Source organism: Oncorhynchus tshawytscha, linkage group LG14, assembly GCF_018296145.1.
Source record: "Oncorhynchus tshawytscha isolate Ot180627B linkage group LG14, Otsh_v2.0, whole genome shotgun sequence".
NCBI lineage: Eukaryota > Metazoa > Chordata > Actinopteri > Salmoniformes > Salmonidae > Oncorhynchus > Oncorhynchus tshawytscha.
In genome coordinates, this window is record NC_056442.1 from 34004091 (window position 1) to 34030740 (window position 26650).

At 44.0% G+C, this 26650-nt stretch overlaps 1 protein-coding gene across 1 annotated transcript; it reads right to left on the reverse strand.

Annotated features, from left to right (window-relative positions):
• Positions 1 to 2693: 2693 nt before the first annotated feature.
• Positions 2694 to 15600, reverse strand: LOC112267425 (carbonic anhydrase 4-like). The gene is made up of 8 exons (XM_024445690.1): positions 15546 to 15600; positions 10068 to 10112; positions 9816 to 9980; positions 4467 to 4612; positions 3773 to 3865; positions 3592 to 3658; positions 3075 to 3238; positions 2694 to 2873 (listed from the first exon to the last, which is right to left on the reverse strand). Exons 1-8 carry the CDS (start codon positions 15598 to 15600, stop codon positions 2694 to 2696), a joined length of 915 nt encoding a protein of 304 aa, XP_024301458.1.
• Positions 15601 to 26650: the final 11050 nt, after the last annotated feature.

Below are 26650 nucleotides of genomic sequence, written 5' to 3' on the forward strand. Positions count from 1 at the left end.
CCCATACGGCCCACATAGACAGACATCTTCACTACTGACAGAGAATGTGTCCCAAATGTCACCCTTTTCCCTTTATATTGCAATACTTTTGAACAGATACCATCATGCTCTGGCCAAAAGTAGTACACTATATAGGGAATAGGGTACCATTTGGGATACAGGCAGTGACAGTGGTCCCCCCCTTTCAAGGACATGCAAACAGACGATAACATCAACTATTAAAAATGAGCTACTTAGATATTGTGATATTGATACATATTTTATTGATCCCTTTTCAAATTGATTTAACGTACTTACGTGGTGTCCATGTTGACTATAGTCTAGAGGAGAGATCAACAGCTTAGGATGTTTTCGGCTTATAATAGAATATATCCACTATTAAAGGGGAGAAGTATAGTTAAAGAACAGTCTTATTAGGGTTTCTCAGACATGCTATAACTAATTGATTCATAACCTGTTTTGTGCAGATATCAGCTTCATTGCATTAAAAGATTTGATAGGATAGGTTACACTGTTGCTTGTTCTCTTGTCTTCTAATGCACTTTGCTAACAGACAGGAACCCATACCTCTACCCAGTTTACAGCAACAGAAGAAGTGCTATATGCAATAGGCACAACTGAAACCCGTGAGATGACGTTTAAGTGAGATATGCCCGATGTGGTCAAGACAACCTAAACCTCAGAGTCAAGTCAAGTGAGAGAGGAGGAAGTGGGTGATGGGTGGAAACTGTGTGTGCAACTGTGCAAGATATTTTTGTGAAACGTTGACAACACACCGCTATATGTTCGCTATATACTATATGTTCCAAACCTACACTCTACTTTTCTTTGTTTAGTTGAAGACAGTTGAAGACCTACCAGTTCTCTCACATTGAATGATTTCAAAGGGCATCTTACTAGTATTTCAACCTCTCTACACTGTAATGACACTTTACTTGCCTATGTAACTACCATGTAATAACATAGATATTACAGACACATGGTAACGTCATGATCCTTGAGTAGCTCTGGTTCAGGGTGTTGTGTGAGACTTTAGCCTCCTTGAAGGAGTCCTATAGCAATAGCCAAACATGACTTTGCAGAGGAGATTATTCCCATGGCTCAACGCATTGTAGTGCTATTTCTGTGTAACATGGGACTACTTAAGGTGAAATGGATAGTGTAGCCTACCTGTACCTAAATTAAATCAGTGGCTATTATCCACAGGTTGTTGACAAAGGATTGATTGAATTAGGATTAGACAAGTATGAAATTGTTAAGTGTGGGGTATCCTGAGTAACCTGACCTGGATATGGGAAGGATAAAGTCCACAGAGAGGAAATTATATTTTCAGTCAAAACACATGGTTATATGACCTCTACCTGCTTTGTGCAGTGTGAAGTTGGTCAAAAAGGATGAAGAAAGGAACAGAGTGTGTGCTGTTCCCCATTACTGACACTTGCTGGATTGTAGAAGAAATGACATAGAAGATTAAATCACATATAGCCTTTGTGCTGCCCTCTGCTTAGTTAGAGTGAATAAAGTGAAGTAAAAATGATATGTTTACAGCTTTAACTGATTGGGTACACCTAATATAAAAAGGACATGGATGTGCTTTGTTTCCGGACAAAATAGATCAGAATTCCAGTGCTTTGATACTGATTCTCACCAGTTGTGTTGTTGGTTCTGTGGAAAAGCACAGGTCAAATAATGACACAGACTGTTCAATAACAGGAAGTTGATGTGAATTAAATATTTTTTTAAACGATTAGGAGGTCTAATAAGAGTGTAATAACAATGCTTGGCGTAATGCCCTCAACTATTATTTTAATACATACAAAATAAGATAAAAGGAAATCTTTATGTGCATCATTAATGCTGTCTCCTTAATTGTTGAATAAACTGTAACAACTATAATTTGGCAAGTAAAGTGAACTTTATTGAAAACAACTGCATTGCCGTCATACACAAACATATTCTGGGTTGTTTGGGTTGTTGATGCTGGGTTATTTGTTCTGGGTAATTGAGACTGAAGACATAGTTTAGTAAGAGAGTGGCTTTCAGATAGTTCAATTTAGACACCCGTGAGAGTAAATATCATTCCCGTTAATCTGTTCTGTTGTATAGTTATCACATGTTAAGGTTGAACACTGACTTCATTGAGGCTTACATAAGTGTATGAGTTCCTTAAAAGCCTCTGCAAATCCCATTGTTGGGATGGATACCACCTTATTATAATATCTAATAAATAATGAATTAATATTCTAGAAGAATGTGTAACATGCAAAAAATTAAGATGAAATGTGCAGTATGTAAACTTAACATGATGAATAGGAATGACATTTACTCTCACGGGTGTCCAATAAGATCTATCTGAAAGCCATTCCCTAATAAGCCACGTCTCCTGAAAATAACCTCAGGATTACATTCAAAAAGACCCAGCATGAAAGTAAAAAATACCAAACTGAAGGTTAAATAAAACCATGTTTGGGTAATTCCAACCACCCAACATGTTGGGTTATTCATGCAACCCCACTGGCTGGGTCAAAATAAATCAGCGTGTGTTCTGTCCAATATTTACCCAGTGCTGGGTAACCAAAGAACCCGATTTGGATTGTTTTTAACCCAGCATTTTTTAGAGTGTTGCATTTGAGATTATGATAATATTGGTCTCTCTCTAATTCACTGATACACATATCCAAAGATGCTAGTATTTATTTGGGCAGTGGGAGTCCAATGGCTGATATCACAGAGGTGATGAGTAGCCAAGTGCTGACTAAGATAACTTGACTTCCAGAGCGATACACCAGGCGACCATTCAACGGCTGGACTGGGCGATATGTTCCCACCATAGGCTTTCCATCAGCAAACTGAAGCCGAGAAAATGCATCAAGCTGTAGGACACAAAGATATTTTAAAAACATGTTAGAAATACAGTAAAAAAAATACAACTCAATAAAGACATACAAATAACAACTTTATGGACTTTATTTTGCAATACATTTACTATACATTCACTGACAAAAGGTATAGGTATAATGTCAGGTATAAAAGTGACCTAGGTAAGGTGAGGTGTAATGTCAAGCATTATACACCTGTTGCCTGCTGAGAGGAATGGTATTTTTGAACACGGTCCAAACTACAGCTTCTTCACAGGGAGGTGTGGTGAGAGAGCCCTGGTAGCGGAAGTAGCTGGTCATATTACTCTGAGAGGGGATGAACATGTCCAGGGACACATCACTCAGGGTAGTGTTGGAGCCTAGAGGTGGACACAATAAAGACAATGGAACAAATACAGGGTAAAACTATCTTAAGTGGCCCCTATGGAACTACACAGTAATCATTTAAGGTGAAGTGTTGCCCAATACAGTTTATGTTGAGACCTGTAAATGGTCTACAAAATAGGCTACTGTTCATATTTCTAGTGATTGCTAATAGCTTTATCGAAGACACTGTGGTTAAAAAACAAGGGTTTTATTACTTTGTATCTAAACTATCAGCACACTATCACATAGGCCTATCCCTGTATGATCAGGAACATGCGTCATTTAGTACCTGGATCCATGCTATAAAAGATACATAACAATGATTGTTGTCTATAAGCTGACTTACTAGGCATATTGATTGAGTTCAGAGCATTTATGATGGATTCATATTTTTTGTTGGAGCTTCCTGATTGCTGAAAATATAAGAGATATTATCAGGATTATCAGAGAGAATCATTTATCAAAGGTCATATAAATCCCATTTTGTCATGTTGCAGAACATTTTATAAGATTAAGCTGAAAAATACCTCGTAAAAGAATCCTAGAACTCCAACCCCTGCAAGGTCTTTCAGAGCTTCATCCAAAGAGTTGTACTCCTCTTTTATATTTACTATATGCAGCTGTTGACATCAAGAGATATCATTGACAAACATGTCAAAGATTGCAATAAATGTGAATTTGCAAAACGTGTACATTAATGTGATTTATGTATAATTACTGTACACATAATGTAGTTCACAAAAGATAAATTAGAATGGCTGATCTGAATGCTCATTTAAATTCATCAAGTAAGTAGTACAAAATTCACTTGGTTTCCTATTCTACAAGCAAAGTGCGAATGAACACAAACTTATCATCATCAGCATAGCGTCTTGCTTCTTCTTTTCTTTCCTATTAGCCATGTGTGGGATAATAATAACCTTAAGGCCCGTCATTATAACTCCTTTCCCTCAGCATGGGGGGTTCGATGCCAGCTGCCTAGCATAGGGATATCTGTCATCAGCATCTGGCTCTGAGGAACATTCCTCTGAGACAAGGCCTACCCCAAACTATTCAAAATTCCACATTGCATTCTGTCTCTGTTTTCCATTCAGTTAAGCCTGTACTCGATTGAACTGTATCTAAAAGACCTAAAACTATGTAATAATCATAAATAAATATCAGGAGTTTTAAAATACATGGTGTATTATGGGAATGTTTCCTTTATTTTGGTCATCAAACCTCCATGGGATATCGTTCTCCATCGATGGTGTGTTCGGATCCAGGGCCTCCATCCTTGCCCAAGTGCAGGTGGAGCTGTATTGCCTTGTATGGCACAGCCAGATCTCCACCCTGTACTTTTGCTGTGGCAGGCAGGTCCACTTGAACTGCAGAGAGATGAAAGCTTTAGTCCATGTAAAATGAGATATATAGAGTCCAAGGACCTTTGCATGTACTGTACTATTGTAATGTCAAATCAAATCAAATCAAATCAAATTTTATTTGTCACATACACATGGTTAGCAGATGTTAATGCGAGTGTAGCGAAATGCTTGTGCTTCTAGTTCCGACAATGCAGTAATAACGAACAAGTAATCTAACTAACAATTCCAAAAAAAAAAACCTACTGTCTTATACACAGTGTAAGGGGATAAAGAATATGTACATAAGGATATATGAATGAGTGATGGTACAGAGCAGCATAGGCAAGATACAGTAGATGATATCGAGTACAGTATATACATATGAGATGAGTATGTAAACCAAGTGGCATAGTTAAAGTGGCTAGTGATACATGTATTACATAAGGATGCAGTCGATGATATAGAGTACAGTATCTACGTATGCATATGAGATGAATAATGTAGGGTAAGTAACATTATATAAGGTAGCATTGTTTAAAGTGGCTAGTGATATATTTACATCATTTCCCATCAATTCCCATTATTAAAGTGGATGGAGTAGAGTCAGTGTCATTGACAGTGTGTTGGCAGTAGCCACTCAATGTTAGTGGTGGCTGTTTAACAGTCTGATGGCCTTGAGATAGAAGCTGTTTTTCAGTCTCTCGGTCCCAGCTTTGATGCACCTGTACTGACCTCGCCTTCTGGATGACAGCGGGGTGAACAGGCAGTGGCTCGGGTGGTTGATGTCCTTGATGATCTTTATGGCCTTCCTGTAGCATCGGGTGGTGTAGGTGTCCTGGAGGGCAGGTAGTTTGCCCCCGGTGATGCATTGTGCAGACCTCACTACCCTCTGGAGAGCCTTACGGTTGAGGGCGGTGCAGTTGCCATACCAGGCGGTGATACAGCCCGCCAGGATGCTCTCGATTGTGCATCTGTAGAAGTTTGTGAGTGCTTTTGGTGACAAGCCGAATTTCTTCAGCCTCCTGAGGTTGAAGAGGCGCTGCTGCGCCTTCCTCACGATGCTGTCTGTGTGATTGGACCAATTCAGTTTGTCTGTGATGTGTATGCCGAGGAACTTAAAACTTGCTACCCTCTCCACTACTGTTCCATCGATGTGGATGGGGGTGTTCCCTCTGCTGTTTCCTGAAGTCCACAATCATCTCCTTAGTTTTGTTGACGTTGAGTGTGAGGTTATTTTCCTGACACCACACTCCGAGGGCCCTCACCTCCTCCCTGTAGGCCGTCTCGTCGTTGTTGGTAATCAAGCCTACCACTGTTGTGTCGTCCGCAAACTTGATGATTGAGTTGGAGGCGTGCATGGCCACGCAGTCGTGGGTGAACAGGGAGTACAGGAGAGGGCTCAGAACGCACCCTTGTGGGGCCCCAGTGTTGAGGATCAGCGGGGAGGAGATGTTGTTGCCTACCCTCACCACCTGGGGGCGGCCCGTCAGGAAGTCCAGAACCCAGTTGCACAGGGCGGGGTCGAGACCCAGGGTCTCGAGCTTGATGACGAGCTTGGAGGGTACTATGGTGTTGAATGCCGAGCTGTAGTCGATGAACAGCATTCTCACATAGGTATTCCTCTTGTCCAGATGGGTTAGGGCAGTGTGCAGTGTGGTTGAGATTGCATCGTCTGTGGACCTATTTGGGCGGTAAGCAAATTGGAGTGGGTCTAGGGTGTCAGGTAGGGTGGAGGTGATATGGTCCTTGACTAGTCTCTCAAAGCACTTCATGATGACGGATGTGAGTGCTACGGGCGGTAGTCGTTTAGCTCAGTTACCTTAGCTTTCTTGGGAACAGGAACAATGGTGGCCCTCTTGAAGCATGTGGGAACAGCAGACTGGTATAGGGATTGATTGAATATGTCCGTAAACACACCGGCCAGCTGGTCTGCGCATGCTCTGAGGGCGCGGCTGGGGATGCCGTCTGGGCCTGCAGCCTTGCGAGGGTTAACACGTTTAAATGTCTTACTCACTTCGGCTGCAGTGAAGGAGAGACCGCATGTTTTCGTTGCAGGCCGTGTCAGTGGCACTGTATTGTCCTCAAAGCGGGCAAAAAGTTATTTAGTCTGCCTGGGAGCAAGACATCCTGGTCCGTGACTGGGCTGGGTTTCTTCCTGTAGTCCGTGATTGACTGTAGACCCTGCCACATGCCTCTTGTGTCTGAGCCGTTGAATTGAGATTCTACTTTGTCTCTGTACTGGCGCTTAGCTTGTTTGATAGCCTTGCGGAGGGAATAGCTGCACTGTTTGTATTCAGCCATGTTACCAGACACCTTGCCCTGATTAAAAGCAGTGGTTCGTGCCTTCAGTTTCACACGAATGCTGCCATCAATCCACGGTTTCTGGTTAGGGAATGTTTTAATCGTTGCTATGGGAACGACATCTTCAACGCACGTTCTAATGAACTCGCACACCGAATCAGCGTATTCGTCAATGTTGTTGTCTGACGCAATACGAAACATCTCCCAGTCCACGTGATGGAAGCAGTCTTGGAGTGTGGAGTCAGCTTGGTCGGACCAGCGTTGGACAGACCTCAGCGTGGGAGCTTCTTGTTTTAGTTTCTGTCTGTAGGCAGGGATCAACAAAATGGAGTCGTGGTCAGCTTTTCCGAAAGGGGGGCGGGGCAGGGCCTTATATGCGGGGCAGGGCCTTATATTAACTTATAATGTTAAGCCAATGTTATGGAGCTTTGAGCTTAAATCAGATCTGTGAAATACCAAGGCATTGAGTGAATAAACCTTGCTATTTGTGTTCAATTCAACTACAATACACCATGCTGATAATAGAGTATCATTTGCAGGGTGGGTCTGTACTGTAAATGTAAATGTAGCATCTATATCAGGGGTCCACGACCCCATTTTGAAATCTGAAAATTCTCCCCACCCCAACCATGTGAAAAGAATTATGTAAATAACAGTCAATGTTTACTTTTTATTTGGGGCTATGGCAGTCAATTGAAAAACATTGTAACAATATTTCTGATTGGCTTCTCAACTTACCATCACATACTTTTAACGTGAGGCTATGACAGTCAATTGCAAATTAGTCTGACATAATGCTGCTTATCTCACCACCACTAATGAGATGGGTGTGGCTTGATGCATGTCATGCTGGAGCTCCTCAAAGTCAGGAGGCATGGTTGACAGTACGCACCTCATCTCTGCTGTCACATCCAACCTGGATCGATATTTGGTTTTAATGCAGACGAGAGCAATGAATCCAGCTTCACAAATATGAGCTGGTAAAGAGTACCATGAGTTTTAATGCTCAGAGGGAGGCAACAGGGTATTCCTTTGTAGTGACCCGTGAATGCGTTGTCTGCAGCATTCGGTCACATGACATCTCGATCAGCTGTTCAATTTCAGTTACCGACATGTCAACAGAGACAGGATCACACAGTCAAATGGATTGGGAAGTAGGTCACAAGGTGCTCTTCCAAGTGTTGGAGGAGAGTAGTCATCACTCGTGTGGGACACTTACTGATGCTGTTGTCTGTTAGAAACATGCACTGCTGAGGGAAGGGGGCATGGTTCGCTTTTGACTCTACAATAATAATAATTTCCTCTGAATCCACTGATTCGGTCACTCACTCATTGGTAGAATGTATTTGTATTTCCCCTGCATGCTTGCGTCGTTCAGTTTCCCAAATATGTCTGTTACATAAGGCAAGGAGACACATTTTCTTTTCATTAAACAACCAAGTCTGTTTTTTTACATCCATTGTGAATGACAACAATTCCTATCTCAATACAAAAAAATCTTTCCAACACTCCCCCTTGGTAACCACTAAGCCTGGTGTGAAATAAAACATTGTCCTGCTCTGATCCTACATGTCCACATTGTGTTGTGAACAGGCATGTGTGCAATGGATGTGGTTTGATGTAGTTTACAATCGAAATGACCTGCTGCAGTATCTCAGAGTTCTGTACTCAGCTCTTTTGCCGCCAGTTGCTCTCGTGTATCATACAATGTGTCCATATGACAGAGGGAGACACATTCATAACTAGAGTGCAGAGGCCTGCCCATCGTCCTGCCATAGATGGTGCCCCATCTGTGCAGAAGCCCACCATTCAATCCCAAGGAATCTGTTTTTCAAGAATATAGCCACATAGCACACTGAACATCCCCTGTGCCGTTCCATGCTCGGGAGATATGTCCTTGTGAATAGCATCCCGGGATATGTATACCGAACAAAGGTCAATGCATGGGCATCTCGGCCCTGACAGCTAACATCCATTTGGAGAGCATAAGCCAGGAAGTTTGAGTCGTTCAGTCAGAGTTTCCTAATGATTGCCAGCAATAGCATAAATTCTTTGTTAAACAGCGTAATCTGACAAAGGTATTGATGTGAGTTCATGTGCTTCTGCCTCTCCACACAGTTGTTTTCACCATATCAATTGCGGCCGGTAATACCGAAGTCTCTGCAATAGTGTGTGGTTTCATATCGTAGCAGGCCTAGCCATTCACTCTGGGAATGATTCAAGCGCGACGGTCAAGTGCAGCCTTTTCCGCTGATCTAAGGGAGCTCTCTGGTTGAATTTTGTCTTTAACATTTGAATAATTCTCATTTAGATATTTAAGGTTAACCACAATGCTTTTGAGATACAAAGATATTATAATATTGGTTTTTCTTCAGGATTCAGGTCAATTCTCCTGCGACCGCATGTTCATATTAGGCCTTGTTTGGGACCACTGATTTATATAGAAATTATTATTATTATTACATATGTGTTTGTTTACCCCTTTTTCTCTCCAATTGGTAGTTACAGTCTTGTCCCATCGCTGCAACTCCCATACAGACTTGGGAGATGGTGGGTTCGAGAGCCATATGTCCTCCAAAACACAACCCTACCAAGCCGAAAGGCTTCTTGACACACTGCTCGATTAACCCGGAAGCCAGGCACACCAACATGTCAGTGGAAACACCGTCAAACTGGCAACCGTGTTAGCGTGCATGCTCCCGGCCCGCCACAGGAGTCGCTAGAGCGCGATGGGACAAGGAAATCCCGGCCGACCTAAACCTCCCCTAACAATGCTGGGCCAATTGTGCATCGCCTCATGGGTCTCCCGGTTGCGGCCGGCTGCGACACAGCCCAGGATCGAACCCAGATCTGTAGTGATACCTCAAGCACTGTAGTGCCCTAGCCCGCTGCGCCACTCGGGAGGCCGATTTACATAGAAACTCACCAGTGCGACCATTGTTTGTGATGAGACTGTGGAAGGCCTCTTGGTACCCAGCGAATGTGAATGGTGTAAGGCGTCCATCTGGTAGAGTTCTTCTTGTCACAATGTTAATGGGGGATTGGGCTTTTCCGCCACATGCCCCAGCAACCGTTGTCCAACCATCAGGTCCTTCACATGAGACAGAACATTGGTTAGGTTTAAGAACTTTGATCACAATGGGTATTTTAGCATATGTACTGAATGTATAGGGTTTACCTGTGCAGTGGCCACCACATGTAACCTGGGACTGGTAGCACCAATCTGGAGAAGGGATTTTTTGGACATTAACCATTTTTTCCCATTGAATGCAATGTATTGACAATGTCATATATTGTGAAGTTTTCCTTTTTGAAAAAACGTGACTGGATGACGTTTTCCTATGATATCATGTTGGGACATCATGAATCATCCAATGGCATAAATAAATGTTGCTTGAGTATTTCACTTCCTAAATAAAAAATAAATGACATAAGATGTGTTGTAAAGTCCAATGTTATGGTCACCTTTGTCAAGCAGATAGGCAGCTGTAAAGGAACACAATTTTAGTGGCTTTTGACAGAGACCATTACTCCAAGGCAAACAACTACAGAGGCAGGCCAAAGTACAATCAAAAGTTCTTGATTATAAATCCAGCTTTTACAACAATGACAATACACAGTATCACTACGATCCGATTAGAAATGTATAAGTGGCTAGGATTTAGGGCTAACTATGAGCACCGGCGCAAACTAACACAACAGTTGATTCACTCATGGAGCAGTGGCCAATGTTTGTTCGTCTGGTTCTTTCCGAGCAGGGTTAATTCGTTCAGCTCTACCCAAACAGGGTTCATTAGTCGATGGCTGGTTTGGTCATCAATGGCAGATTTGGTTGTCTTTGCTGCTTGCTGGACTGTCTCTTGCTCTACGACAGGCCTGCTGGGTTGTAGCGTCAGGCGTGTCAGCATGTTCTGGCCAATAATTGGAGTCACACTTACACGCTGGAAATAAGCTCTTTACTTTAGTAGTGCTATTGATATCGTTGTGATTTGTGTCTTTTCCCCAGAGCAGGTGGATATCGGAGAGGAGCAGCAGCAACGAGGTGGACGTCCGTCAGTCGAGATTCCACATGTGTTATTTCATGGCTTTGATGTATTCACTATTTTTCTACAATGTAGAAAATAGTAAAAATAAAGAAAAGGATTCACCTCCTACTGCGAGGTTTCCGTTTTTTCCCCAGTGCCAAAGATAAGGATCGTCAGAAAACTGATTCTTCGTATCCTCCAGTTTGTCATTACTGCCGTGAGAAAGGACACATTGCCTCTCAGTGTCCTAAGTTGAAACAGAAAAATGAGAGAAAAAAAGCAGTTTCTACTTGTGGGAGCACTACAGACCATTAAGGCTCTGGTTGGGACTGGTGAATCTCCTAAACAAGGTTTTGGATCAGATGTGTATGAACCCTTTGTTTCAGAAGGGTTAGTGTCTCTGATGAGTGATGATGCTGTTAAGCAGCCTGTGAAAATACTGCGAGACAGTGGGGCAGCCCAGTCCTTTATTTTTTAAGGTGTTTTGCCTTTGTCTGACACTTCTGCAACTTGTTTCTGTTTTGTGTTGTTGTAGGAGTAAGGCCTAGCCTTCTGGTGAAAAGGGTCTCGTTAATTTTGGGCAACAATTTGGCTGGCAGGAACGTTGTGTCAAATCCTGTCATTTGTAGGGAACCCAGAGTGGAGGAACCTGACGGGTTATTGGAAAAGTACCCTAGAGTGTTCCCAGCATATGTCGTTACATGTGTTATGTCTAAGAAGAAAGCCTAAAGCCAATCCAGTATTGAGGAGGATGTCAGTGATTCCACCATGTTCGATCTGTCTAAGACGTTTATGTGTGGTCCTAATTTTGGTAAACCTCCTGAGTTGGCCTCTTCTTTGAAAACCCCAAAGGTGAGCAAATTTGTATCACCTCTGACAGAAGAGAGGGACCCTACAATTGACACCGATGTCTAATAAGCAGCTCATTGCTGAACAGAGTAAAGATGTTTCCCTCGCCTCTCTTTTTATTAAGTTGATATGTCCAGAGGAGGAGTTTGATGAAGAGTTTGATGAGTTACTTTGACAGAGATGTTCTGATGAGGAAATGGCGTTCTTGCACCACTTCTGGGTAAGACGATTGGCCCAGTGTCTTAAAATTGTCAATCCAGTTACACTTTGACAAGAGATACTGAGGTTGGCTGATGATGGTAGTATGGCTGGTCAATAAGACCATATCTTGGGTAACCATGACCATGACCATATCTTGGGTAACTTTTTTTGGCCTGGTCTGAAACAGGATGTTCTGGCTTACTGTTTAATCCTGTAACGTTTGCCAGCGGACAGGTAAACCGAACCAAGCTGTACTGGTTGCACCTTTGCAGCCTATTCCTGATTTTGACTAACCTTTCAGCAGTGGACTATGTTGGTCCTTTGCCCAAAACAAAGAGTGGTAACCAGTTTCTCTTAACTATCATGTATGCTGCCACTTGTTTCCCTGAGACCATTCCAGTGAGGAAAATCACGACTCCCAGTATGGTTAAGACTCTTGTGAAATAATTTAATGTTTGGACTTTCGTATGTAGTGCAATCAGACCAAGGTTCAAATGTCATGTCAAAGGTCTTCCAGCAAGTGCTACAGCAGTTTGGTGTTACCCAATGCCCCTCTAGTGCCTACCACCCAGAGTCTCAATGTGCTCTTGAGAGATTTCATCAGACTTTGAAGTCTATGTGGAGAGTTTACTGCTGTGAGTTTGAGAAATACTGGGATGAAGGGGACGCTCATGTGTTATTTGCAGCTCAAGAGGTTGTTCAGGAATCTCTCGGTTTCAGTCCGAATGAGTTCGTGTTTATACATCATGTCAGAGGTGGTTTGAGCTTGCTAAGAGAGAGGTTGTTGCAGGACAAACACACAAGAAACTTTCTATACAGATTGCATCGCACCTGTCAGTTTTCCAGTGAGAATTTTGTTCCACAAACCAGAAGGAAAGTTTGGTATGATCAAAAGACCCAAAACCACACTTTCGGTGTGGGTGACCTGGTTTTGTTGCCCGTTCTGGGGTCACCATTACAAGTTCACTTTTCAGGACATTACATCATCAAGGAAAACCTTGATATATTGTTGCACTTCTTTTTAGAATATCAGGGTTTCATTTCAGATGTGCCAACTCAGATAAATGTACTAGAGCATTACATTGACGTTGGGGTCTCTGCCAATCAAACAACATGTCTATCGAGTGATTCCTGAAAAAATCTGCAGTGAAGTGGAGTTCATGCTTGAGCACGGCATTGCACAACATGGCAACAGTCCGTGGAGTTCACCCTATAAATTAGTAACTAAGGCAGATGGGCCTCTGTAGTTTTGTTCAGATTTTTTGCAAACTCAATGCAATTACTAAGTCAGACTCGTACCCTTTGCCCCGGGCCGACGATTGTGTGGGCCGTGTTGGCACTGCCAAGTACGTTAGTTAGTTCGACCTATTGAAGGTATTGGCAGGTCCCTCTAACTGAGCGTACCAAAGAGCTGTCTGCTTTTGTCACTCCTGATGGTTAATTTTCCTACCTTCATCTTCCATTTGGTTTGAGAAATGCCGGAGCCATGTTTCAAAGGCTCATGCACATAGTGCTACGTGGTCTGGAAAATGCAGAGGCGTATTTTGACAATGTGGTTGTATTTACTGTCACCTGGCCAGAACACCTTCAGAACATTGAGTCTGTTCGAATCAATTTTTCCCTGCCAACTTGACAGTGAACCTGTCAGAGTGAAATCGCCCAAGCATCAGAGAAGTATCTTGTGAAGGTGGTCGGGCAAGGGACAGTCCAACCGGTCTTGCAAAAGTGGAGGCCCTTAATAATAACGTTCCAGTGCACAGATTCTTGGGAATGGCTGGCTACTACCGGGCATTTTGCAAGAACTTGCCCAGCATGTTGCTCCATTTACAGTTTTGACCAATCCGAACGTCGTTTTCCATTGGAGCCCAGACTGTCGGGAGACTTTTAAGAAGACAAAGACTCTTTTGGTCTCTGTACCAGTGCTAGCTGCTCTGGATATCCATTGTCTATTTGCTTTGAACGCCAAATACCAGCGATGTAGGAGCAGGTGTGGTGCTTCCACAGAAAGAGTACAACAATATCGAGCACCCTGTGGGGTAATTTTTCAAAGAAATGGGCCTCATATCAGAAACAGTACTTGACTATCGAGAAGGAGACACTCGCTTTGGCACTGGCTCTTCAGCACATTGAGGTTTATGTATTGGTCTCTACCCCTCTTGTGGTCTATACCATTCATGACCCTCTTATTTTCCTGCGAAAGACACTCCACGAATCCCCGACTCCTTTGCAAGAGTTTCATATTTCAGGAGTTTCCCCTTGAAATCAGACATGTCCGTGATAAGGACAACTTGGTTGCTGATTGTATTTCAAGGGTGGGCAGTCAATAAGTTTAGTGTTTTGTGTTTAGCCATTGTGTAGCTCTGGCACACATTTTGTTTTGGCTGCACGTTTTGGCGTACTGGAGACGAGTTTTGTTTCGGTTGGGAGCATCACAAGGGGATGAGAGTTACAGAAAGTTACAAACATCAAAATGTACCTGTTTTTCAAAATGTCAGATTTTTAGGCAGCTATATAAAAATAAATAAGTGAAAAAAGTTATAGAAAAATGTATAAAAAGAAGAGTTCTGTTTTGTCGTGTATGAGAGACCGCCAGTTATCACCATGTTTTTATTGGAGAAAGTGATACGTTTAAGTTTATTTTATAAAATGGATGTTGTTTTCTGTTGGTAAAAATATGGGATATATTTGCTGTCTTACCTGGAAAGGTGTTATAGGCTTTGGGGTCTTGCACAAATGTAGTTTTTTATTTCAAGGTTGGCTCTGTTTAGGTGTGGGCTTGCTCTGATTGGTCGTTGGTCAGGATGTGTTGCACCTGTCACCTCGTTTGTCAGTCGTTAGTTTCACCTGTGCTGGTTTGATCCACTTGGGCAGCAGGGTAGCCTAGTGGTTAGAGTGTTGGACTAGTAGCCGGAAGGTTGCAAGTTCAAACCCCTGAGCTGACAAGGTACAAATCTGTTGTTTTGCTCCTGAACAGGCAGTTAACCCACTGTTCCTAGGCTGTCATTGAAAATAAGAATTTGTTCTTCACTGACTTGCCTAGTTAAATAAAGGTAAAATTTCAACATTTTTTTTTAGCTCAATACTATAAATTGACGTGTTTTTTTGAGCGGGGGGGGTTTAGTGGGCACTTATGGTGGGTTTCTTTTAGGACCCAGACTATTGTTGCTAGTCAATTTTTAGTGGACACCCCCATGAGTGTCTTTGAGAACCCCTCCTAAAATCCCACCTGTTTCGTTCTGGTTGCCGTGGCTTATTTGTTAGTTCCCTATTTCTGTTGAGCTAAGATATTTTATGTTTTTATGTTTTTCGTAATTATTCATGTATTTCCATGGTATTTATTGTGAAGCTGCAAAGTACCAAGCGTTTGGTTTGTAGGATATTTAACTAGTTATTTTCCTCTCAAGCATAGCTTTGCTGTAGTTTAATTTATTTCAGTAAGGAATAACTTAAGGTTTAGCTAACTACATTTTCACTGAAGCTTCCCAAACATTGTATACCCAATGCCAATTACACAAATACATCAAGTTTCAACCCCTTTTAGGTACTAAGATTGAATAAATCAAACAATTAAAAAAACTCACCTGCCCCTTGATTCTTCACGATGATGGCGAAGAAAAAGGAAATAAGTAAATGCATTGTGATTTATGTTTACTTATGTCAAATTCAATCAGTTATTTTCTAAATGATGCCACACGCAGAGCATCTGGTAAATAACTGTTAGGTGGCAAGGTTCTCTAGAAAAGGCAACCCCTCCCACTAGGTTGTATCCATACCTGTTAATATTAAATATTAGTGAGATCTCCTTGTAGGCTATTTTCTGAGCACTACTCTTAACAGAGAGTTGGCATATCATATGATGATTTGAGATTTGGTGTACTCTCACATGATGAGTAAATAGTAACTATTTCAACTATGATGAATACAACTAGCTATGATATTTCACCGATTTACTAAAGGATTGATTAATCACCAGACCAAGCTACTCTTTAGAAGTAACATGTCATATGTAGCCTACGGGCCAAAAAATTAATTATTGACCTGCATTCTGTCACAAGGTTTGCATCACAGGACGTTTTGCTGCCCTTAGGCCTATTATAACTAACTACAGTCATTAGACTGTAGTTAATGAAACCCGTTCTATGCCATTTGTGAAGTATTCTTTGCAAACTGCTTAATTACTTTTATGATGTGCTTCACATTCCTCACAATAGAATATGATCTTGTAGAAAACATTCTGTGTCAAATGAAGCACATTTGTCAATTACTCTCAAATGACTTCACCATGGTGTTTTAACCTATGGAACATTGTGCATGAAGTCTTCTTACCTCTTTATTTTAGAAACTGGCAGCAGTGTCAGAGCATCTGGGCACAGGGATGGATGTGTGCATGAACAAAGCTGGCCTGGCCCATCCTCAGTCACTGCAGAATGGCAAAACCGATGACTGGAGGACGATGATTGATGTAGGTGTCACTGTCCATGTTTATATATGGAAGCCCATTCCCGCCACCCAATACATTTTTATCAAATGTTGATACTATCTAAAAATTATGAGATAAAAACAGAGAAGAAGTCGAGACTTTGGGACTATAAGGTTCTATCTGCGCAATGCATAGTTCTGATATATTGAGCATTTACGTTTTCACATCCCAGATTTTCACATCTCAATTCTTCTTTTATAACCCATTAAGTTCCTCACCGTAAAGGTAACTAAAGTGCGAGTATCAAAATCCTAAGACATTTGTAAATCTATTTTCTTAGGGGGTTGCAATCGCAGATTGAACCTTATGCCTCTGAAATGTCAATCTATTTAAATAAGGTTATCTGCCACAAAATGTTAATTATTTCAATTTCAATAGAGAAGTGCAGCCATTTAAATATTAAATATAGAGAATACTCTTCCTTCTTTCTAATCACATCATCAAATATATGAATTTATATTCATTACACATTTGTTAAAGTGATAGTTCCCTAAAATGACACTACTGTTTATCCTATGGATAACTAGCAACATTGCTAAAGCTTAGCTCTGGATGACTAAACTAATATGTTTTTCTGTTCTCTGACACTCAAAGTCAGTAAACTACTTGCTACTTATCAATGAAATGTGGTAAGTTTGTATTTTTAGTGAAATACCCCTTCCATGGAACTTTTCGTGTGGATATAGAACAAGACAAAACAGCAATGCCTCTGCTAAGGGCCTTAAACATAATCTAAGGCACTTGTTTATATTTGTTTTTACCATTGAAAACTTTACGTTATGGCCATTCTTCTGAAAAAGTGGTGAAAAAAATCTAAGTCATTTAAAAAGAGTACCAGAACCTATGATATGAATAGTCAAGGACTTAGAACCTTATAGTCCCATCTACCAAAGTATAGTTTTGAAAATTTTTCAAGCCCCAGATCTCAGAACTATTTTGTGACATCTTCAATCAATCAATCAATCATTAAAATATTTATAAAGCCCTTTTTACAAAGTGCTATACAGAAACCCAGCCTAAAACCCCAAACAGCAAGCAATGCAGATGTTGAAGCATGGTGGCTAGGAAAAACTCCCTAGAAAGGCAGGAACCTTAAGAAAAAACCTAGAGAGGAACCAGGCTCTGAAGGGTTGGCAGTCCTCTTCTGGCTGTGCCGGGTTGAGATTATAACTAGTATAATAGTAGTATAATAGTACATGGCCAAGATGTTCAAACGTTCCTAGATGACCAGCAGGGTTAAATAATAATAATAATCACAGTGGTTGTAGAAGGTGCAACAGGTCAGCACCTCAGGAGTAACTGTCTGTTAACTTTTCATAGCCGAGCATAAAGAGACAGCAGGTGTGGTAGAGCGAGAAAGAGTCAAAAACAGCAGGTCCAAGACAAGGTAGCACATCCAGTGAACAGGTCAGGGTTACATAGCCGCAGGCAGAATGGTTGAAACTGGAGCAGCAGCACGACCAGGTGGACTGGGGACAGCAAGGAGTCATCAGGCCAGGTAGTCCTGAGGCAAGGTCCTAGGGCTCAGGTCCTCTGGGAGGGGAGGGAGAGGGAGAGAGAGAATTAGAGGAAGCATACTTAAATTCCCACAGGACACCAAATAAGACAGGAGAAATACTCCAGATATAACAGACTGATCCTAGTCCCCCGACACATAAACTATTGCAGCATAAATACTGGAGGCTGAGACAGGAGGGGTCGGGAGACACTGTGACCCCGTCCGACGATACCCCCGGACAGGGCCAACCAGGCAGGCTATAACCCCACCCACTTTGCCAAATTACAGCCCCCACACAACTAGAGGGATATCTTCAAACCACCAACTTACTACCCTGAGACAAGGCTGAGTATACTGTAGCCCACGAAGATCTTCCCCACGGCACATGCCCGAGGGGGGCGCCAACCCGGGCAGGAAGATCACGTCAGTGACTCAACCCACTCAAGTGACGCACCCCTCCTAGGGACAGCATGGAAGAGCACCAGTAAGCCAGTGACTCAGCCCCCGTAATATGGTTAGAGGCGGAGAGAAGGGAACCGACCAGGCAGAAACAGCAAGGGTGGTTTGTCGCTCCAGTGCCTTTCCGTTCACCTTCACACCCCTGGGCCAGACAACACTCAATCATAGGACCTACTGAAGAGATGAGCCTTCAATAAAGACTTAAAGGTCAAGACCGAGTCTGCGTCTCTCACATGGATAGGCAGACCATTCCATAAAAATGGAGCTCTATAGGCTAAAGCCCTGCCTCCAGCTGTTTGCTTAGAAATTCTAGGGACAATAAGGAGGCCTTTATCTTGTGACCGTAGCATACATGTAGGTATGTACGGCAGGACCAAATCGGAGACATATGTATGAGCAAGCCCATGTAATGCTTTGTAGGTTAGCAGTAAAACCTTGAAATCATCCCTAGACTTAACAGGAAGCCAGTATAGAGAGGCTTGCACTGGAGTAATATGATAAAATTTTGGGGTTCTAGTCAAGATTCTAGCAGCCATGTTTAGCACTAACTGAAGTTTATTTAGTGATTTAACCGGGTAGCCGGAAAATAGAGCATTGCAGTAGTCTAATCTAGAAGTGACAAAAGCATGGATTAACTTTTCTGCATAATTTTTGGACAGAACGTTTCAGATTTTTTGCAATGCTATGTAGATGGAAAAAAGCTGTCCTTGAAATAGTCTTGATATGTTTGTCAAAAGAGAGATCAGGGTCCAGAGTAACACCAATGTCCTTCACAGTTTTATTTGAGACAACTGTACAACAATCAAGATTAATTGTCAGATCCAACAGAAGATCTCTTTGTTTCTTGGGACCTAGAACTAGCATCTCTGTTTTGTTCGAGTTTAAAGGTGAAACATTTGCTTCCTTATGTCTGAAACAGGCTTCCAGGAGGGCAATATTGAGTATTCACCGTGTTTCATCGAAATGTACAGCTGTGTATCATCCGCATAGCAGTGAAAGTTAACATTATGTTTTCTGAACACAAAGAGGTAAAATATATAGTGAAAACAATAGTGGTCCTAAAACAGGAAACACCGAAATTTACAGTTGATTTGGACAAACCATCAACATTTACCATCTTCACGATTGCAGTCTCAATGCTATGATGGGGTCTGAAATCAGACTGAAGCGTGTCGTATACATTGTTTGTCTTTAGGAAGGCAGTGAGATGCAACAGCTTTTTCAAAAATGTTTTAGTGGAATGGCAGATACGATATAGGCCGATAGTTTTTTTATATTTTCTGGGTCAACGTTTGTCTTTTTCAAGAGAGGCTTTATTACTGCCACTTTTAGTAAGTTGGGTACACATCTGGTGGATAGGTAGCCATTTATTATGTTCTACATAGGAGGGCCAAGCACAGGAAGCAACTCTTTCAGTAGTTTAGTTGGAATAGGGTCCAGTATGCAGATTGAAGGTTTAGAGGTCATTACTATTTTCATGAATGTGTCAAGAGATATAGGATTAAGTGTCTCCCTAGATCCTAGGTCCTGGCAGTGTTGTGCAGACTCAGGACAACTGCGTTTTGGAGAAACACGCAGATTTAAAGAGAATTTGCTTTCTAATGATCATGATCTTTTCGTCAAAGAAGTTCATGAATTTATCATTGCTGAAGTGAAAGCCATCCTCTCTTGAGGAATGCTGCTTTTTAGTTAGGATTGTTCTTATTCTCCTCAATTAAGTTGGAAAAATAGGATGATGAAGCAGCAGTGGTGGAGTGCCTTTTTCATGAATCAATAAGTACAGTAAATCACCTTACATTCAATCATTTTTTATTGACAACCCAGGATTGTTTGATTGGATTGAAGATAGAACCTGATACCACCAAGTTAATTGGTGTTTACGCAGAGAGAACATTCTGAGTTTTACTTTCCTTTAAAAAAAAATCTGACACATCTCACATGTAAATGACCAACTAAAGAAAAACTGGGCTATCTAGCTGTCTGGCTGGACGGACCTAGCTGGCTGGACGGACCTAGCTATCTTGCCGGCCGGCCGGACCTAACTATCCTGCCGGCCGGACCTAGCTATCTGGCTGGTCGGTCGGCCGGACCTGGCTATCTGGCTGGTCGGTCGGCCGGACCTAGCTATCTGGCTGGTCGGTCGGCCGGACCTAGCTATCTGGCTGGTCGGTCGGCCGGACCAAGCTATCTGGCTGGTCGGTCGGCTGGACCTAGCTATCTGGCTGGTCGGTCGGCCAGACCTAGCTATCTTGCCAGCTGGACCTAGCTACCTGGTTGGCCTTTCCTATGTACGCCTTTCCTACGCACTTCTCAGTCCCTCTTTCCACTGGGATTCTCTGCCTCTAACCCTATTACAGGGGCTGAGTCACTGGCTTACTCGGGCTCTCTCATGCCGTCCCTGGAGGGGGTGCGTCACCTGAGTGGGTTGATTCACTGTTGTGGTCATCCTGTCTGGGTTGGCGCCCCCCCTTGGGTTGTGCCATGGCGGAGATCTTTGTGGGCTATACTCGGCCTTGTCTCAGGATGGTAAGTTGGTGGTTGAAGATATCCCTCTAGTGGTGTGGGGGCTGTGCTTTGGCAGAGTGGGTGGGGTTGTATCCTTCCTGTTTGGCCCTGTCCGGGGGTGTCCTCGGATGGGGCCACAGTGTCTCCTGACCCCTCCTGTCTCAGCCTCCAGTATTTATGCTGCAGTAGTTTATGTGTCGGGGGGCTAGGGTCAGTTTGTTATATCTGGAGTACCTCTCCTGTCCTATTCGGTGTCCTGTGTGAATCTAAGTGTGCGTTCTCTAATTCTCTCTTTCTCTCTCTCTCTCGGAGGACCTGAGCCCTAGGACCATGCCCCAGGACTACCTGACATGATGACTCCTTGCTGTCCCCAGTCCACCTGGCCGTGCTGCTGCTCCAGTTTCAACTGACCTGAGCCCTAGGACCATGCCCCAGGACTACCTGACATGATGACTCCTTGCTGTCCCCAGTCCACCTGGCCGTGCTGCTGCTCCAGTTTCAACTGTTCTGCCTTATTATTATTTGACCATGCTGGTCATTTATGAACATTTGAACATCTTGGCCATGCTCTGTTATAATCTCCACCCGGCACAGCCAGAAGAGGACTGGCCACCCCACATATGCTCTCTCTAATTCTCTCTTTCTTTCTCTCTCTCGGAGGACCTGAGCCCTAGGACCATGCCCCAGGACTACCTGACATGATGACTCCTTGCTGTCCCCAGTCCACCTGACCGTGCTGCTGCTCCAGTTTCAACTGTTCTGCCTTATTATTATACGACCATGCTGGTCATTTATGAACATTTGAACATCTTGGCCATGTTCTGTTATAATCTCCACCCGGCACAGCCAGAAGAGGACTGGCCACCCCACATAGCCTGGTTCCTCTCTAGGTTTCTTCCTAGGTTTTGGCCTTTCTAGGGAGATTTTCCTAGCCACCGTGCTTCTACACCTGCATTGCTTGCTGTTTGGGGTTTTAGGCTGGGTTTCTGTACAGCACTTTGAGATATCAGCTGATGTGCGAAGGGCTATATAAATACATTTGATTTGATTTTTGATTTGATTTGAGTAGTTGGCATTCAGACTTACCTTTTGCAGGTCCGCAACGGGCTTTGCAGGTGTGGTTCACTTACGTGCCCTGAATAGATTTAATTAAACTGCTGAAAACCCTCCCACTTGCTGGCCAATATTTTCGTGTCAAGTTTTCAATTCAATAGGGTTTTCAGTACATTTATCTAAAGCCATCCCTTTAAATGTGGTGTACCTTTAATTTAAATGTTCTCAACAGACTCAGAATACGGTTCAGAATATTAAGGATCAATTAAAAAAAGCCATGTAAATAAATACACACATATTAGTCTCCTTTTCAGCACCAATAGATTTGTATGTTATTTAGGGTTAGGAAAGTATTCATGAATAATACAAAAATAGGTTTTGAGAGCCTTTACACACAAAATATATTGGTGAAACAAAAATACAGTGGTTTTATTCATCCTGAAAGTTGTCATATTCAATTGTTCAATTAGAAAGTTAGAAAAGTCAACAATAGGGGTTGAACAGTAGTCCTATAAATCTACCCTAACAATCCTCACTCATTTGGTCTGCGTTCCATAATGATTCAAATAGGCTACATATTCCAAATTATTGCACAAGTTGTAATACTATGATCCACTAATGCTACTGTAGTGATCCTCAGGAATAACCAGATCAACGTGACAAAGGAAAGAAAGGTAAACCGACAATGGAATGGAATGAGGCAAAATATAAGTAAAGTGACAGTTATAAATGTGTGTGGGTATAACTGACAGTGGCTACCGATACCGGCTAAATTGTAACATCAATACAATTTTTTTTAAATACAGTGAAAAGTCTGGGAATTTAATTAAAACATTATAGAAAACATAAGTGCACTTGGTTATTTGTAGGTTTGGACACTATACTGTCATTTGTGCATGGCTACAGAAGCCTATAGCTTTTGTCTCCAAATTTCATTCCTGCAAGTTTTAAGGCCAGCATTTCATAAACTTTACAGAGGTATGCTTAATGTTGATAGGCTTCAGTTTGTTGCTATATGACTGGTTTCACATTTGTCTCCAGCGATCATAACGTAAAATGTATCTAAAACAATTGTAATTTATATTTACAATCCGTTATCCAAATGGCTTACTCTTTTACCTAGGTCTTATCAATAGCTCCTATCAAGTTGTAAATTACAGTGCATGGAGAATGGTGTTATTTCAATCAGGAAAAAGAAAGTAGACACTGTTCCACTTGGAACCGACAGGTTGCTAGACTTTATTCATTGTTTCATGGCCCGGTAAGGTCTTGGATTTATGAGGGAATTAAGTCAAGGTCAGAATACAACATATCCGTAGACACACATCTTCCACAAAAGTGCATTAAAGGGAATTAAGTTCCATTTATGCGCGTATAACTTTGGTCTGAATCGGCCAATATGGGAATTAATTATTTTTCAGGAAAAAGTCAGATAGAACCTTAATGTCCCAAGGTCAAGAGGTGTCAATGTCATTAGACTGTAGTAAGCTATAATACGCCTAAGTGCAGTAAAACGTTGTGTGATGCAAACCTTGTGACAGAATTCAGGTGTCCTTGTCAATTATTAATTTTGTGGCCCATAGGCTACATGTGACATGTTACTTCTAAAGAGTAGCTTAGCCTGGTGATGAATTAATTCTTCAGTAAATGTAACGGTTTTCTAGTGGTGATGAAGGAGAGTCGGACCAAACTGCAGCGTGTCGATTGCAATCCATGTTTAATACAACAAAGAAACACGAACTTACAAAAAACAATAAACGAAACAGCCTATCTGGTGCAAACTAACAGAGAGTACACATAGGACACTAAGGACAATCACCCACGACAAACTCAAAGAATATGGCTGCCTAAATATGGTTCCCAATCAGAGACAACGATAAGCACCTGGCTCTGATTGAGAACCACTCCAGACAGCCATAGACTTTGCTAGACAACCCACTAAGCTACAATCCCAATACCACCACCAAAACCCCAAGACAAACATACCATAATTACAAAAACCCCATGCCACACCCTGGCCTGACCAAATACATAAAGATAAACACAAAATACTTTGACCAGGGCGTGACAGAACCCCCCCCCCTAAGGTGCGGACTCCCGAACGCACCTCAAAACAATAGGGAGGGTCCGGGTGGGCGTCTGTCCATGGTGGCGGCTCCGGCGCGGGACGTGGACCCCACTCGGTTAATGTCTTAGTCCCCTCTCCCTTCGTCCCTGGATAGTCCACCCTCGCCGCCGACCATGGCCTAGTAGTCCTCACCCAGAACCCCACTGGACTGAGGAGCAGATCGGGACTGAAGGACAGCTCGGGACTGAGGCAGCTCGGGAGTGAGAGGAAGCTCGGGAGTGAGAGGAAGCTCGGGAGTGAGAGGAAGCTCGGGAGTGAGAGGAAGCTCGGGAGTGAGAGGAAGCTCGGGAGTGAGAGGAAGCTCGGGAGTGAGAGGAAGCTCGGGAGTGAGAGAAGCTCAGGCAGGTAGGTAGATCTACCAGATCCTGGCTGGCTGGTGGTTTCAGCAGATCCTGGCTGACTGGCAGATCCTGGCCGACTGGCGGATCTGGCGGATCCTGGCCGACTGGCGGTTCTGGCTGACTGGCAGATCTGGAAGAGTCTGGTTGACTGGCAGATCTGGAAGAGTCTGGTTGACTGGCAGATCTGGAAGAGTCTGGTTGACTGGCAGATCTGGAAGAGTCTGGTTGACTGGCAGATCTGGAAGAGTCTGGTTGACTGGCAGATCTGGAAGAGTCTGGTTGACTGGCAGATCTGGAAGAGTCTGGTTGACTGGCAGATCTGGAAGAGTCTGGTTGACTGGCAGATCTGGAAGAGTCTGGTTGACTGGCAGATCTGGAAGAGTCTGGGTGACTGGGCAGATCTGGAAGAGTCTGGCAGACTGGCGGTGCTGGGCAGACTGGCGACGCTGGGCAGACTGGCGACGCTGGGCAGACTGGCGACGCTGGGCAGACTGGCGACGCTGGGCAGACCGGCGACGCTGGGCAGACTGGGGGCACTGGCGGCGCTGGGCAGACTGGGGGCACTAGCTGCTCCATATAGGCTGACAGCTCTGGCGGCTTCTTACAGACTGACAGCTCTGGCGGCTCCGTGCTGACTGGCAGCTCCTTGCAGACTGGCAGCTCCTTACAGACTGACAGCTCCTTACAGACTGACAGCTGCAGACTGGCAGCTCCGTGCAGACTGGCAGCTCCGTGCAGACTGGCAGCTCCTTGCAGACTGGCAGCTCCTTGCAGACTGGCAGCTCCTTGCAGACTGACAGCTCTGGCGGCTCCGTGCTGACTGGCAGCTCCTTACAGACTGACAGCTCCTTGCAGACTGACAGCTCCGTGCAGACTGACAGCTCCGTGCAGACTGACAGCTCAGTGCAGACTGACAGCTCCGTGCAGACTGACAGCTCCTTGCAGACTGACAGCTCCTTGCAGACTGGCAGCTCCACTGGCAGCTCCTTGCAGACTGGCTGCTCCATGCAGACTGACAGCTCTGGCTGCTTCATGCAGACTGACAGCTCTGGCTGCTCCATGTAGACTGGCTGCTTCATGCAGACTGGCAGCTCGGGCTGCTTCATGTAGACTGACAGCTCTGGCTGCTCCATGCAGACTGACAGCTCTGGCTGCTCCATGTAGAGCTGCAGACTGAGCTCGGGCTGCTCCATGCAGACTGACAGCTCTGACTGCTCCATGCAGACTGACAGCTCTGACTGCTCCATGCAGACTGACAGCTCTGGCTGCTTCATGCAGACTGGCAGCTCTGGCTGCGCTGAACAGGCGGGAGACTCCTGCAGCGCTGTGTCGGAGGAAGGCTCTGGCTGCGCTGAACAGGCGGGAGACTCCGGCAGCGCTGGAGATGAGGAAAGCTCTAACAGCGCTAGATAGGCGGGAGACTCCGGCAGCGCAGGAGAGGAGAAAGGCTCCGACAGCGCTGGAGAGGCGAGGCGCACTGAAGGCCTGGTGCGTGGTGCTGGTACTGGTGGTACTGGACCGAGGACACGCACAGGAAGCCTGGTGCTGGGAGCTGCTACCGGAGGGCTGGGGTGTGGAGGTGGTACTGCATAGACCGGACCGTGCAGGCGCACTGGAGCTCTTGAGCACCGAGCCTGCCCAACCTTACCTGGCTCGATGCCCACTCTAGCCCGGCCGGCCGATACGAGGAGCTGGAATATACCGCACCGGGCTATGCACCCGCACTGGGGACACCGTGCGCACCACTGCATAACACGGTGCCTGCCCGGTCTCTTTAGCCCCCCGGTAACCACAGGAAGTTTGCACAGGTCTCCTACCTGGCATAGCCATACTCCCTGTGAGCCCCCCAATAAATTTTTTGGGGCTGACTCTCGGGATTCCGTCCGCGCCGCCGTGCTTGCTTCGCCAACCTCATTCTCCGATAACCTTCCGCGCACTGCTCCATCGAATCCCAGGCGGGCTCCGGCACTCTCCCTGGGTCGACCGCCCACCTGTCTATCTCCTCCCAATAAGTATAGTCCATACTGTACTCCTCTTTGGGCTGCTCCTGTTGCCTCCTCTCCTGCTGCACCTGTTGCCTCTCCTGCTGCTCCTGCCTGTTGACACGCTGCTTGGTCCGTTGGTGGTGGGTGATTCTGTAACGGTTTTCTAGTGGTGATGAAGGAGAGTCGGACCAAAATGCAGCGTGTCGATTGCGATCCATGTTTAATACAACAAAGAAA

Excerpts from the sequence above, each read along its gene's own strand:
- LOC112267425 (XM_024445690.1), bottom strand. The coding sequence starts at position 15,600 with ATGCATTTACTTATTTCCTTTTTCTTCGCCATCATCGTGAAGAATCAA. Across the intron at positions 9,981-10,067 it reads ATGTGGTGGCCACTGCACAG|GACCTGATGGTTGGACAACG; the intron begins GTAAACCCTATA and ends TCTCATGTGAAG. Across the intron at positions 2,874-3,074 it reads TTCCTCTCAGCAGGCAACAG|CTTGATGCATTTTCTCGGCT; the intron begins GTGTATAATGCT and ends TGTGTCCTACAG.